Source organism: Benincasa hispida, chromosome 11, assembly GCF_009727055.1.
Source record: "Benincasa hispida cultivar B227 chromosome 11, ASM972705v1, whole genome shotgun sequence".
In the NCBI taxonomy this organism is placed as follows: Eukaryota; Viridiplantae; Streptophyta; class Magnoliopsida; order Cucurbitales; family Cucurbitaceae; genus Benincasa; species Benincasa hispida.
The window spans coordinates 32,516,757-32,531,958 of NC_052359.1; the positions used below are offsets into that span (position 1 = coordinate 32,516,757).

The window sequence follows — 15,202 nt, forward strand, 5'->3', positions numbered from 1 at the left end:
TTCTATTTTAAGTAAAATTGATACATAATTATATGAGTAATTGTTTTAAGTGGTAAAACTATCGAGAATATTTCATGTATAGCAAAATGTCACCGCCTATTAGTAATAGACCGCGATAGACTTCCAATAGTGATAGTTTGCTATTTTTGTAAATAAATTGACTCATTTTTTTTATTTAAAAATTTTCCTAATTATATTCTATTATAAATTTCGAGATCACAACATTAAAACACACACACAAGTATTAGAAGCTCTTTTTATATGGAATTGATAGAACAAACTAAACAATATAATATTACCATATAAGAAAATAACAATGTCAACTTTTGTAAAGAGATCAGATTTTAAAAATTGATGATCCACATGTATCACACCTAATAATAAAATAAAGTATAAACAAATCTCTTATTTCTTCTATCTCCATATATAAATTTTAAAAATCGTCCATTTATAAGTTAGACTTTTCTAATACAAGATCGCAAAATAAAAAGATCAAACTTCCAATCTCAAAAGAAATAATGCATATCAATTACTTTTAAGCTAGACTCTCCATGACACTCATTTTTCTTAAACTTAATAAGACTAAAAAAATCGTGAAAGGAGATCAACCCGATTTTAAAAATAATTATTCATGTCTTGTTCACCAAATTACATTCTTTTAAATAAATCATTCAACTCTTAGATTGTAAAACCATTTAAAAAAAAAGTATAAAACATTATGATAATGGAAGTACACATCCTGGTTGAAATTAGAAGAGGTTATCAACAGATCAGCCTAACTTAACAAGATTTTAGACTGGATGATAAAATACTATTAAAAAAAAATCCTCCATTTTCTATCAAAAGTAGAGATTCCATGCACAAAAACGCTCCATTCTTCTTTCAGTTAGTTTGATGCTCTCATTTTTATCTGCAGTCAAGTGACAAACTGTATCTACACTTCATAAATCACCCCTGAAAAATGGTGCACTGATGAATGGACTTGAGAACGTGCCTCCGCCATTAGGGAACAAGGTAAGGAAGCAAATGAGGCCAAGGACGACGCCCCAAGCATACCGATCATCTCCCAAGGGAGTGATCTCGTCTGTTGCGGGGATTTCTTCACCGCCTCGAAAGAAAGTAGCAAACAAACCCCATGCCAAACAAAGGACACTCCCGCTCAATCCGCCTATACCAAGTACAAGCGACGTGGCAAACGACAGTAGGGCAGCAGTGCTTCTCCCGAACATGGCTTGCGCAATGCGGCCTCCTTCGAGCCTCCCACATGGCAACAAGTTCAAAGATGTCACTACCATCCCTGTAGAAAGAATATGGATGAGTCTAAGAGAGTTGTTTTTCTTTTAATAAGAAAATTTTCATTAATTAATGAAATAGGAGAAACTCCAAAAGCCAATAGACGAGTTGTAATGAAAGTATGAGGCTTTGTTCGTGTGAGGAATATGGGAAGTACCTAAAAGGCCAGCAAAAGCAAGGGGATCCACAGGGACTCCAACACCTTCCACTGCATAGGGCAGTACATTGCCAAGGTCATCTGTGTAAGGTCCAATAACAAACTGGATAAAAGAAAGCAAGGGATTGTTGTAAAAGAATTGAGGTCTAATGTACCTGCAAATGAAGAATCAGAGTCATCAATTATTGAATACAAGAGATTTCATTCTGATTTTTTTTTAAAAAAATAGTTTTTTGGTTACACGCGTAACTTACTAAATAACCATCCACTATTAATTGCAATAAATTTGTAAGTTTAATTGGCTGATAGTTGCAATAAAAAATTCAAATATGCAATCGTAACCACCTCTATAATTCATCTTTATTAGGAAAAAATCTGAACATACTTAGGGTCCGTGCAAACAAAAAGTATTTTTAAGACTTAGAAAGTCAATCCAAACAAGCTTTTAATCTTTGCAGTTCCTTCCATATATTCAGTTTTTCAACTCGGATGATATTGGGAAAACTCACGTTTGATTTTTCGGGTGTTAAAACTTTGGGGGAATTTCTGCTTCTTGGGAAAATAAAAACTCAATCTCACAGAGAAATACTTAAGTACTAGAGAATGCTCAACTTACAATGCATTGTCTCCGCCATTAAAGCCACCGTCAATTACAAAAGCAGAGATTGCAAGCACCAACGACGTTAAATATGCAGAAGCCGTACGTGCTACAGGAATATCAAAAAGCGCTTTCTTGTTTGGAAGTGGCGATTCATAGTTATTCATCACTCCTAAGCATCCCGTCCAATTGGAAGGCACAAGAAAAGAAGGACTTAGCTTCACGCCATAACGAGCTGCTGTCACCCTTGTTGCTATCTGCCAATCACAATGGTGTCAAGATAGACCAAGAAAACGCTGTCTAATGAATGGCACTTGTTTTCAGTTTAAAAAACAAACGTATAACAAGACATACAGGCAAACCTGTACTACAAGTAGATGGTTATGCTCAAAGATGAATAGTTTAAAAAAAAAAGTAAGAAACCGATGCAGTTCAGAAAAACATGAACAAACTCCCTTAGTCCAGAATTTCATGGAAATGAAGATATGGAATAGCCAAAGGGGTGTCTCAGCATGATGTTTGCCACAATATTGTGCCACAGAGCATTAGACTTGTTAAGAAATCGACAATAAAAGATGAACATAAAACTTAAAACAATAGAGATCGACACAAAAATTTACGTGGTTGCAGAGGGTGATAGTTTACTGTTAGAGAATAATTCAGATATAGATCAAAGGTGACTTTAGGGCTAGAGAGTTTATATAGCGCATTTCTCTGAACCCTAGGGTAAAAAAACGTAAATAGCGTAAATATGATAAATACAAATCAAATTAGGTTTTGTCAAAAAGAGCCATGTTCTAAAAGGATAAGAAGTCCTCAATGTTCTCCTTCCACATTCTTTTCCACAAGAAAAAGATATCACACGCACCTTTTTCCACAAGAAGTCTCTCGAAGAATGCTGGAAAGGGATAAGACTTGGGTAAAAAAAAATTACACTCAAAACAGCCAAATCTTTTCAAGAAAGACATTTCAAAATCTTCATCAATTATCCAGTCCTAAATAGAGAGTACTGAAAAACTATCAGCCCCAATGGAATTCCTAAATAGGAGGAATGGGGAGAAAATCTCCCACCATCATTAAATTCGGCCCACATACTAAGCTCATACTGTCATCTTCGGTCAGGGAGTTTTTATCCCTACTAGTTACAAAACAATTAACAAGAACGTAAATTTATAAGGAAAGGCAAGTTTAAGACTAACAGATTTCACACAACACATTAAACTATGAAAGCAACAAAAATGTATTTAGGGGTAACGGTGGAGAAAAATGTATAAAAGTTGGCCCACAAACCTCCGAAACTCCCAAAATAGAGATGAAGCCACCAAAGAGGGGTACAACATTAGCTATATAATCATCAATAGTAGCACCAGGTTTTAGGAAGAAGCCACTCATCAAAGCAATAGTCCCGAAAGTCGCAACACATAAAGTTATTGCACTAAAATACCCCAATGGAGTACTCAGCTTTGTAGACTCAAATTGGAGATCTATTTCTGCCTTGGGTTGCACCACGCAGACCTAAAACATATTCCGACAATAAGTTATAGAATTAATAAATACACAAACTATTCCATACCTTTTAAATATGTTAAAAATTCCAAGTTATCAGCATTTGTGTGATTGATATTCGTATGACATGAATTGAAATATTGAACAACGCCTCATGTTATGTGTTGAACTTTATATTTATAGAAATATCGGCATTCGTTTATCAAATAATAAAATGGGTTGGATATACCTGTTTTGTGATATCATCTGTTTTCTCTTCCATGAACCATAGGACTACCTCCCTTCCTGCTGCCTCCGACAACTTTTTCTCCAACTGGGGAATCACCTCTTCAATGGGTCTCCTCAAGTTCCCAATGAAAATACCTCCATCTCCAAATCTACGTACATCAGTTGCAAAAAATGTATTGAATCCAAAGCAACTCTTTAGCTGCCAATTTAAAGAAGTTTGTTAGTTAACAGCATCAATATCCATAGTTCATAATCAAGAGCCTGAGTTTGTGTCATGAAAAATTATTCCATACATCTACTAATTTAGGCTAAACTAAATAAAATAACCCCGATCGGGGTAAGTTACAATAATGCCCCTCAAAGTCTAAAAATACCTTAGAGAATTTTTTTCATTAAAATAAGATAGAGTTGATGCGATAGTTAATGCGTAAAATTGAAAGACATGTGCGACATCATTTTCAAAGTCATTCATGTACGTGACGGCCAATTAGAAAAAAGTGATTGTGTGAATTATTTCAATAATAGATGGAAAGAAACCTAGAAAAATCATAATCTTATGTATAGTTATAAATAATATTTCTGATATTTACACATAAGTTGCCACGGCAATTTTCATCATTTATTTTAACAAAAAAATTGTAAGGAAAAAATTACCTTTTGAGTCCTAGGTCCATTTGGTTCTAAAGTTTCGAAAAGTACCATTTTAGTCTCTTATTTACCTTTTTTTTCTTTAGTATCCATAATTTCATACTTGTTACAACTCATGCTTCTTGTTTTTGTTATTGATCAACCATTTGTTGGTGGGAGATACGAAACCTCTAGCCTCTTAATCAATAATTCATACTTCATGAGAGCTGAGGTACACACAAGTTGATTACTTGTTATACTTTTTGTTATACTTAAGGGGTATCTTGGGTGTTTCATGTTTGGCCCATCAACTACATAAGTCGGTGTTAATAACTCAATTTCAGTAGTGTTTACTATTGAAATTTGCACATTTATAGAGAAACTCTATCTTAAAACTCTACACTCGAAACACAGACTTCCTATTTACAACGTATTAACTTCATGACTCAACTCAATGCCCCAAACACCCCTAAGTATTTACAATCATTAAATTTACTCCTTCTAACAATATTTTTATTTAAATATGCTAGATTGGCATTGACAAGTGGCAAGTTGGCAACTAGCTTTACACAAAATATGGATACGAAATATATATATCCACATAAAGATTTGGAGAAAAACAGATAAATACCTTGTTGAGATCAAGAGCCTTGAAAGTCTCTTCAGCCTTCTCTAACCTCTCCTTCTCTTTTGTCAAATTATCCCGGGCAATTCTATTAAACAATCCCACAATCGGATTATCGGCACCTTCACGATCAAGCTCCTTCAGCTTCCTATCCGCCCTCTTCTTCTCCAGCTTTAAGGCAGCTTCGATCGAAGGATTTCCCATGAACTTCTTGAACTCCTCGTCTGTCTTCCAATCCATTTCCTGCTGTTTCTCTCTCTCTTTACTCTCATCTTCTCCGGCTGACAGTTCCGCCTTCTCGCTGTCATTTCCGCCGCCCGTCTCGTCTGAAACCACCGCGATCGAGGAAGATGACGGCTCACTTTCCGAATCATCTCTAGCGGAGAATCTTAGGCGATTCTCTGTAATAGGTCTGGAAATTGTGAAGAAATAGCCGTCGGTTTTATGCCCTAGTGGAATCTTACCAAAAGGCTTGGCGATTATGCGGCTTGTATAGAGCTTCTCCTTGCGACTGATGAACCATGAATTAGAAGCGATTGATAGAGTGGCCATGTGAGAACTGATTCAAAATTGAAAGTTTCGAGTTCGATTTTGGAGATGGAGAAATCCATGGCATGATGGAAGGAAATAAAGAGATCGAAAGAGTACTGATAGACAAGTCTAGAATCTTGGAGAAGAATGGGGAAGACGATGATTCATAAGAAATGTGTGGGACATTAGATTGAAATTTGTGCGGCTGAAATGAAATTTGAAGAATTTTTTTCATATTCATTGACGACATTCTTCGAGTCTTCTTGCCTGTTCATCCGATTTGATGTTGATTTTCTTGTACGTGACGAACAATTTAAAGATGTTATCCGTTGGACTGAATTATGACTGAAATAAGGAATTTATAGACGGGCATCAAACGGATGCCACGCGTCCACGAGTTTGTTGGTGAAAAGACGAGTATGTCCTTACATTTCGGTAAGGTGCCAAGTGACATATCGCAACTGATTCTAAAATGTTTGGTTTGTAATTGGATTTTATTTTGGGAAATTCTTATAGATGCCAAAATATATGAAATTATTCGTACATATAACAAAAGAAAAAAATGGGTGATTTAGTTAGAATGTGAGGTTGAAGGATATGACTGACTCACTCAATAAGTCGAAGTGCTTATTGTCGTTTGAAGAGGTATACGACTGGCGATAGTGCTAGAGAGGTAGACGATAGTGTCAAAAGGCGGACGATATCACTTAGACAAGGTAAACGATAGCGTCAAGAGATAGACGATAGATGATATCTTGTAGACGACAACGTTAGGAGGTAGACAATAGTATCAAAAAAGGTAAACGATAGTTTCAATCAGGCAAACGATAACTCAGACAGTACACGACGGTGGCAAGCCAACTTTTCCTTTATAATTTATTGTGTATTGAAATGTACATAGGTGATGTATTTATACAACATGGAGTCCCTAATTTGGGAATGCAAAAATAACTCAACAAAACAAATGGTTAGACACTTTGTTGTAACCAACCTATTTCTTTGGCCCTATTCTTTTGGTAAATAGGCAATTCTGTATTTTACGTGTTGGCATCCTTAACATCCCCCATCAAACGAGAGGGTAGTTCTACTGCACTGAGTTTGGATCGAAGGTGGAAGAACTGTGAGTGTGTAAGGTCTTGGTGAGGCAATCGGCGATTTGGTCAGAGGATGGTACATAACGAACACCAAGCTGATCACTGAGGACTTGATCACGAACGAAGTGAATGTCGATCTCAATGTGCTTAGTCCGCGCATGAAACACCGGATTGACGGCTAGAGCACCGGCGCTGAGGTTGTCACACCACAGGACTGGAGCCGACTTGTGTTTGACACCAATCTCAGACAGTAGTTGTTGCACCCAGATGATTTTTGCAGAGGCATGGGCAAGCGCTCTATATTAAGACTTTGTGCTGGACCGGGCGACAATGGATTGTTTCTTTGAGGACCAGGAGACAAGATTACCTCCAATGAAGATGCAATAAGCAGTAATTAATTTTCAATCGTTTATGTTGGTTGCCTAATCGGCATCGAAGAAGGTCGAAACAGACAGGTCGGACCTACATTGAATATAGAGGCCAAAGTGTCGAGTGCCACTTACATATCTTAATACTCTCTTCACCGCTTGCTAGTGAACGTCTGTAGGTTTCTTTAAGTACTGACTTAGATGATTAACCGCATATGTAATGTCAGGTTTCGTGGTGGTTAAGTACTGTAAGGCGCCAATCGTGCTCCAATAGATATAGGGATTGTCAAGAGGAGTGTCATCGGAGATGGAGAGTTGTTCGTTTAGAACACCAAGGTCAATGCGGTGAAGTAGGCCCTCGACATACTTTTCCTGATTCAGTAGAACTCCATTGGGGACAGTGTGCAGTTGGACTCCAAGGAAGTAATGGAGTTGGCCAATATCCTTTAGAGCAAACTTGGAGTCCAAGGCTGTTACAAGCTTATTGATTACCCGCGGATCGGTGTCGGTGATAATTACATCATCAACATATACCAGTAAGAGTATCAAGGCAGAAGTGCTCCAATATATGAAGAAAGATGTATCAGACTTAGCATTCTAAAAGCCCCAGCTACATAGTGTTGTTTTCAGTGTATTGTTCCAGGCCCTTGGCTCTTGTTTGAGGCCATATATGGCATTGTGTAAGCGACTGATTTGATAGTTGAAGATCAACAAATCCTTGTGGTTGGCACATGTAAACTTATTCATCAAGGTCCCCATTGAGGAAGGCGTTATTGAAATCTAACTATCTCAGCTGCCACCCTCTGGATACAGCAAGGCTAATGACGATCCAGATGGTGGATGCATTTACCACTGGACTAAATGTCTCAAGGAAATCAATACTCGGGTTTTGGTGGTGGATTCCTTTACCATTAAGACTCCGTTTGATTCTGAATACCCATTTATTTCCAATAACGTTCATTAACGGTGAGGAGGAACTAAAGTCTAGGTCTGATTTTTCATTAGTGCTTGAAATTCATCACTCATTGCTTTGTTCCACTGCGTGGATTTTAGTGCATCACTGACTCAGGTAGGTTCAGTTAGGGACCAGTTTTTTTGGGTTTGGGAGGACAGTATTTTAGGTTTGAAGATACATGCCTTTCTTCGGGTAATCATGGGATGAGTAGACACGGGTACAGGGTGTGGGACAGTATCGAGTGAAGACTGGGCAGTGGACGACGAAGGTAAACGATCGGTGGGTTGGGCGGTAGGCGATGGTGAGTCAGGTGGTAAACAATCGGAGGGTAAACAATTGGTGGCTAAGTGGGTGGTGGGTAAACGATCGCTGGGTAAACAATTGGTGGGTAGACGATTAGAAGAATAAGGTGGGAAGGCTGGGCAGTCTGTAGAGGTATTAGTTGGTGATTGGGTGTGGGTTGTTCTGACAATTGGTGAAGGCGAGGTTGTGGACGTAGAGGGCATAGAGTCACTGTGCAGTGTGTCCTGACTGAGGGGCAGCCAGGAAACCGGGAGGATGGCAACTACTTGTTTGGCTGGTCTGCAAGCTGAATGAGACACCTGACAAGGAAAGTCAGTTTCATCAAACACAACATGTTAAGAGATGAATAGCCTACCACTGGGGTTGAGGCATTTATAGCCTTTGTGATTCACAGCCGGACCGAGATAGATGCATTTCTCTGTACGATAGCTCAACTTATGTGAATTGTATGGTTTCAAGCAGAGGAAACGTGCACACCCAAATATTCGAAGCTCCTCAAACCTGAGCTTCTTTTTTAACATCACTTCCATTGGAGACTATCCATTTAGGACAGGGGTGGGAAGGCCATTAATCAGCAGAGTTCAGTATAAGAAAGCATCCCACCAATGATGTGAGGGAAGATGTGCTTAGGCTAGTAGGGTTAGCCCTGTCTCCACTATGTGTCTGTGCTTCCTCTCAACCCTTCCATTTGTGCTAACGTATATGGCCAGGTATACGTGGAGGCAATGCCAAGCTGATGATAAACTTTGTATATCTTGAAAAATTCTCCACCATTATCCGACTATAGAGACTTTATCAGTGTATTGAACTAAGTTCGTATCATGGTGAGAAAGTGTTGAAAAGCTGCCAGTGTGTCACTTTTTAACCTCAGAGGATAGATCCATGTGTACCCATTGTGATTGATAACGGGCAGAAATGCATGTTATCATAGTGCTAAGTTCTTAAACAATGTTGGATTGCGTTGATAAGATATGTTAATTTACATCCATTAAGCATTATTTTTTTAATATTGTGGTCGCATGCGTTCAGCACATTAGAACTGTTGATTTTTGTATTTTTGTGCAGAATTGAGATCATAGGAAATCATTGGTCAAGCTCAACTTTACCGCAAGACTTTGCATTGATCGTGCTCGCAAACATTCGCCCGAGAAGGATCAGCGCAACATGGTGGGCGCATCCGGGTGAAAGGCCAATTAAGCGTGATGGGACAGAAAGCTGATGACAATCAAATCCAAATTAAGTTGACAGCCGATAACGGCCACAAAATACATTCAGTTTTATCGATGACAATTATTCGGTGCATCAGTCAGAAATTAAAGTTTTCCCATCTGTACAACCAGGAGAGAGAAACCGCCTTTCACCATGGATGCTCTATAAATACCAAAGGCATTTTTCAGAGAAGGGGTTGATCAGTTCACGAGTTTAGTAGTTAGAAATTTCATACTTCAGTTCGCACGTCTTTGTTCTTAATTTTCTTTCATTTTAAGGCGGACGCGAGGAAAGACGTTGTGCTGGCAGATTGTTCCGGTAAGCTTGGGAGAGCGCCAGAAGCTTCAAGGACAGAGAGAGGGCCGACGCCTGTGGAAGCGGGAACATCCTTAGATCAGAATAGAGATTTTAGTGTAAAAAGCCTCGGTCAGCAAGGAATTGCTACCTGGCTCTCTACCTTTACTTCCCATTTTCATTTTGTACTCAACTCATTTATAAAGATAGAATTTCCTTCTCTATATTTGTTCACTCTCTGTTATTCACGCATGAGTAGGTAAATCAGTTGAATGGGTTGAGAAGCATTTAGCTAGCTCAACTAGGGAATCTTCATTCTTTGCGATTGTTTTGTTTATGTATGCTTCATTCGTCCATTAGAGATACTCGGGAGGGTAGTCTAAGGATAGGATCTAGACTTAGGAAGGTCAGGTTAGAATCTAGACTCGGAAGAGCTAGATTAGAACGCATAAACAAAAGATAAGCGCTTAGGAATGAGCACTATTTGCTATCAACGCATCGCATGAATCCTATAGATAGGATATGATTGTATGCGGTCACCTTGCTTTCATGCATTTTGCATCATCACATAGGACAAAAGTAGAGACTTAGAGATAAGCTCTATGGACACTTTTGCATTCAACACATGCGTCCTAGATTTAGAAGCATCGTATTTACATTGGAAAATGACTTGTTGTGCATGGTTCTAACATAATTACATAGTCTGACGCATTCCCAAGTAACGCTAGCTAAAAATTTTCTCAACCTGTTCATCGCAAACTCATTGCATCTATCAACGCAACTGTCTTTTCTCAACTCCGCTGCCTTTATTTATTTCTTTTTCATGAACGCAAACAACACACCTAACACTTATTTATTTATCCGGTTACCGCAAAGTTCTTCATAAAAATTACCAACGCACACTATTTTCACAAGTCCCTGTGTTCGACCCTGGACTTACCAGGAAACTCAGAGGAATTTACACTTGGATTTCGCTGGGAAAACTTGAGTGCACAACGCAATTCAATCAATGCATATCATCCATTATTTCACTTCATAAAACCAAGCTTTAAGTTTTTGGCGTTGTTGCCGAGGACTTTGGCAAAATAGTTTGTTAACGGTAATTTTTTTTTTATTTCTTTGCAGAATTCTCAATCTCTGGCGAAATACGACCCAAAGATTGAGAGGACATTTAGAAGAAGATTGCGAGACCGCCAACAACAACCACAATCAGATAAAGAAGAGATGGTGGAGCAGCCTGGAAATGGAGCACCAAATGATAATAATGTCACGGCGAATCCAATTCTACTGGTAAACGATCGCAATAGGCCCATTAGGGACTATGCATCGCCAAACCTCTATAATTTCTCTCCAGGAATCATGAGGCCTGCCCTCGACGAAAGTATATTCGAAATAAAACTGGTGATGCTGCAGATGATCCAGACTGCAGGTCAATTTGAAGGAAGGCGTGGCGAGGACCCGCATGCCCACCTCCGAAGTTTTATTGAAATCTGCAATACTTTTGTGTTCCTGAACATCTCTGCTGAAGAAGTTCAACTAACGTTGTTTCCATTTTCTCTCTATGATTAGGCTAGGAAATGGGCATATTCTCTCGAACCGAGAGAGATCACTTCTTGGGAACAGGTAGTGGATAAATTTATGAAGAAGTATTTTTCACCTACCGAGAACGCACGACAAAGGAAGCTTTTTATAGATTTTGAACAAGATATGGACGAATTGCTCAGCGATGCATGGGCGAGGTTTAAAAATTTAGTCCGGGATTGTCCGCATAATGGGTTACCAGACTGCCTTCAAATGGAGATTTTCTATCATGGTTTGAATCCCACTTTGTAAACCGCTACCAATGCAACAGCCGCTGGTGGTCTTCTTAATAAAACATATGATGAGGCGAAGAATATTCTGGATCGCATCTCTAAGAACCATGAATATTGGAAAAAGAGTGACCAAAGATTGCAACTAAAAGACTCTGACGCAAACAATGGTGTTATTGCTTCATTACAGAACCAGATGACCGCAATGATGAATTTAATCCAAGGAATTGCGATCAGCAGCCCAACACCGCAAACTGGGCAAGTCAACGCAATCGATTAAAACATCGCAAGGTGTGCAACTTGCGGTGATGGGCATGCGATGGAAGATTGCCCGCAAAATCCACAATCTGTATACTTTGTAAAAAATAATCCCTTTTCAAACACCTATAACTCCGGGTGGAGAAACCACCCCAATTTTGCTTGGAATAGTCAACAAAAAAATTTCTAACTTGTGGCGCAAAAAGAAGGGCCACTAGGATTCTTCCCACGCAACAACGGTCAACCGAGCAATCAAGCAGGTAGCTTACAACAACTACCACAATCCTCTTCTTTGGAGCCTATTAAAGCAATACATAGAGAAAAACGAGATCGTGCTTCAAAGTCAGGCTACGTCCATCCGCAATCTTGAATTACAAATGGGCCAGATTGCAAGTGAGCTAAAAAGTAGACCGCAAAGGACGCTGCCAAGTTTAACCGAACTTCCATGTAACCCAGGGGGGATCAGGTAAGAAGCAATGTCAGGTTGTGACATTGCGCAGTGGGAAGACTGTGGAGGGAGAAAATAAGGAGCATAGTAGAACAACTTCCATTGCAGCTGAACCTGAGATTGAGGTAACACAAGAAGAAGAAAGAGAAAATGAAGTAGTAGAACCGGAGGTTGCATCGACCTCGAAGCCAATGGAAACGGGAACCGTGAAAATGCAGTTACCCCATTTCCCAACGAGACTGAGGAAGAAGAAAAACGAAGAGGTACAGTACCAATGTTTCTTATATATGTTAAAGCAATTACATGTTAACATTCCTTTTAGTGAAATGCCTGCCTACGCCAAGTTTCTGAAGGATATGGTAACTAAGAAGAGGGAAGTTGGAAAGTTTGCCACGGTGGCATTAACGCAAAGTTCAAAATCCATAATTCCACCGAAGATGAGCGATCCTAGGAGCTTTACCATTCCTTACTCAATAGGAGGACTCTACATTGGGCAAGCCCTATGTGACTTGAGGGCCAACATAAATTTGATGTCGCTTTCAATCGACAATTAAATGTGGGACAACTTGTGCCCACATTAGTGGCTCTCTAACTGGCCGATAGATCTCTGGTTCATCCAGAAGGTAAGGTGAAGGATGTGCTGATAACAATTGACGAATTTATCCTGCCAGCTGACTTCATCATTTTAGACTATGAGGCCAACAAAGATGTGCCCATCATTCTGAGGCAACCTTTTCTGTCAACGGGTTATGCTCAAATTGATGTGCATAAAGGAGAAATCACTCTGAGTATCAACGGACAGAAGCTCAAGTTTAACATAATTCGTGCCATGAAATTTCCGGATGAAGAAGACCTGCAAGATTCTGATGATGACCTGAATTTGATTGAAGAAGAAAAGTCTGATGAAAAGTATGAAGAAGAGGATGCCAACGCATTCGTTACTGCTTGCAATGCGATCAGAACAAAAACAAACAAGGAAGAATACATGATCACAAGGCAAGAAGTAGAGCCAAAAGAAGAAAGAAAAACAACGCAACCTTCCTTGGTGAAACCACCGACACTTGAATTGAAGACCCTACCAACCCATTTGAAGTGCACATGTTTTGGATCGAATGAAAAGTTGCCAGTTATTATCTCCTCTGCGCTCAACGAAGATTAGAAGAATGCGTTAATGAGCATTCTAAGAAAACATGTACGAGTAATTGAATGGACGCTTGCCGATGTCAGAGGAATTAGTCCTGCGTACTGCATGCACTGCATTCGTCTTGAAGATGACCACAAAGCAACAATTGAAAATTAGCGCATACTCAACCCTGCAATGAAGGAGATCATCAAGAAGGAGATTATCAAATGGCTAGATGCGGGCATTATCTATCCTATAGTAGATAGCACGTGGGTCAGCCCCGTGCAATGTGTGCCGAAGAAGGGCGGAATGACAGTAGTCCTAAATGAGAACAACGAATTAATACCGCAGAGAACCATCACTGGATGGCGCATATGCATGGACTACCGCAAGTTGAATGCGGCCACAAAGAAAGATCATTTCCCTCTACCATTCATCGATCAAATGCTAGACCGACAAGCAGGGAATGACTTCTACTACTTCCTGGATGTTTATGCCGGATACAATCAAATCATGTTAGCTTCTGAAGATCAAGACAAGACCACATTCACTTGCCCATATGGGACATTTGCTTTTCACCACATGTCGTTTGGCCTTTGCAATGCACCAAACACGTTCCAAAGGTGCATGATGGCGATCTTTTCAGATTATCTCGAGGATTCTGTGGAAATATTTATGGATGACTTCTCCATTTATGGGAATACCTATGAAGTCTGCCTAACCAACTTGGAGAAGATTCTAAAAAGATGTGAAGAGGCGAACCTGGTGCTCAATTGGGAAAAATGTCATTTCATGGTGAAGGAGGGCATAGTGTTAGGACATAAGGTCTCCCGGGATGGGTTGGAGGTGCACAAAGCAAAGATTGAAGCAATTGAAAAACTTCCACCTCTAACCAGCGTGAAGGTTGTGCGAAGCTTCTTGGGGCACACTGGATTCTACAGACGATTCGTCAAAGACTTTTCTAAGATAGCACGACCACTGAGTGCATTGCTAGAGGCTGGCAGAAAATTTGAGTTCGACAACAACTGCCTCAACACATTCAGAGTTTTAAAAGATGCGCTGATTACCACACCCGTGTTGATTGCGCTGGACTAGACACTGCCATTTGAAATCATGTGCGACACAATCGAGTATGCGATGGGGACAACCTTAACACAAAAAAGAAAAACAATTTTGCATCTCATCACATATGCGAGTAAAACTTTAACCCCTGCTCAAACAAATTATACCATCACAGAGAAAGAACTCCTGGCAGTGATTTTTGCGCTGGAAACATTTCGAGCATATCTGTTGGGAACCAAGGTACTCATCTACACTGATCATTCGACGATCAAATACTTAATGACAAAGAAGGACACAAAGCCGAGATTGATCAGATGGGTTCTTCTCCTTCAAGAATTTGATATTGAAATAATTGACCGGAAGGGGACAGAGAATCAAGTTGCGGATCATTTGTCTAAACTGGAAAATCCTGAGGTTGACCGCAACGAGTCTGAGGTGTGTGCCTCATTCCCGGATGAGCAGCTATTCCACATAGAAGAATTGCCCTGGTATGCAGACATCGTCAATTTTTGGTTTGTGAACAATTCCCCAAAGATTACACCTATCATCAGAAGAAGCTCAAACATGAAAGCAAACACTATTATTGGGATGAGCCGAATCGGTATAAATAAGGTGCTGACCATATTATTCGATTATGCGTACCAAATGCTGCTCAACAACGCATCTTGTCACAATGTCATGACTCGCCATATGGTGGGCACTTTCGAGGGCA

At 39.6% G+C, this 15,202-nt stretch overlaps 1 protein-coding gene across 1 annotated transcript; it reads right to left on the reverse strand.

Moving 5' to 3' along the window:
• Positions 1-683: 683 nt before the first annotated feature.
• On the reverse strand, positions 684-5,872 carry LOC120091320 (probable zinc metallopeptidase EGY3, chloroplastic). The gene is made up of 6 exons (XM_039049304.1): positions 5,041-5,872; positions 3,784-3,981; positions 3,339-3,563; positions 2,067-2,305; positions 1,451-1,605; positions 684-1,297 (listed from the first exon to the last, which is right to left on the reverse strand). Exons 1-6 carry the CDS (start codon positions 5,584-5,586, stop codon positions 942-944), a joined length of 1,719 nt encoding a protein of 572 aa, XP_038905232.1. The 5' UTR covers positions 5,587-5,872; the 3' UTR covers positions 684-941.
• Positions 5,873-15,202: the final 9,330 nt, after the last annotated feature.

Bases quoted from the DNA above. Each gene is read 5' to 3' on its own strand.
- LOC120091320 (XM_039049304.1), bottom strand. From the start codon at position 5,586: ATGGCCACTCTATCAATCGCTTCTAATTCATGGTTCATCAGTCGCAAG. The intron at 3,564-3,783 runs GTATATCCAACC...AATATGTTTTAG, and splicing joins CAGATGATATCACAAAACAG to GTCTGCGTGGTGCAACCCAA. The intron at 1,606-2,066 runs GTAAGTTGAGCA...CTTCATTTGCAG, and splicing joins AATGGCGGAGACAATGCATT to GTACATTAGACCTCAATTCT.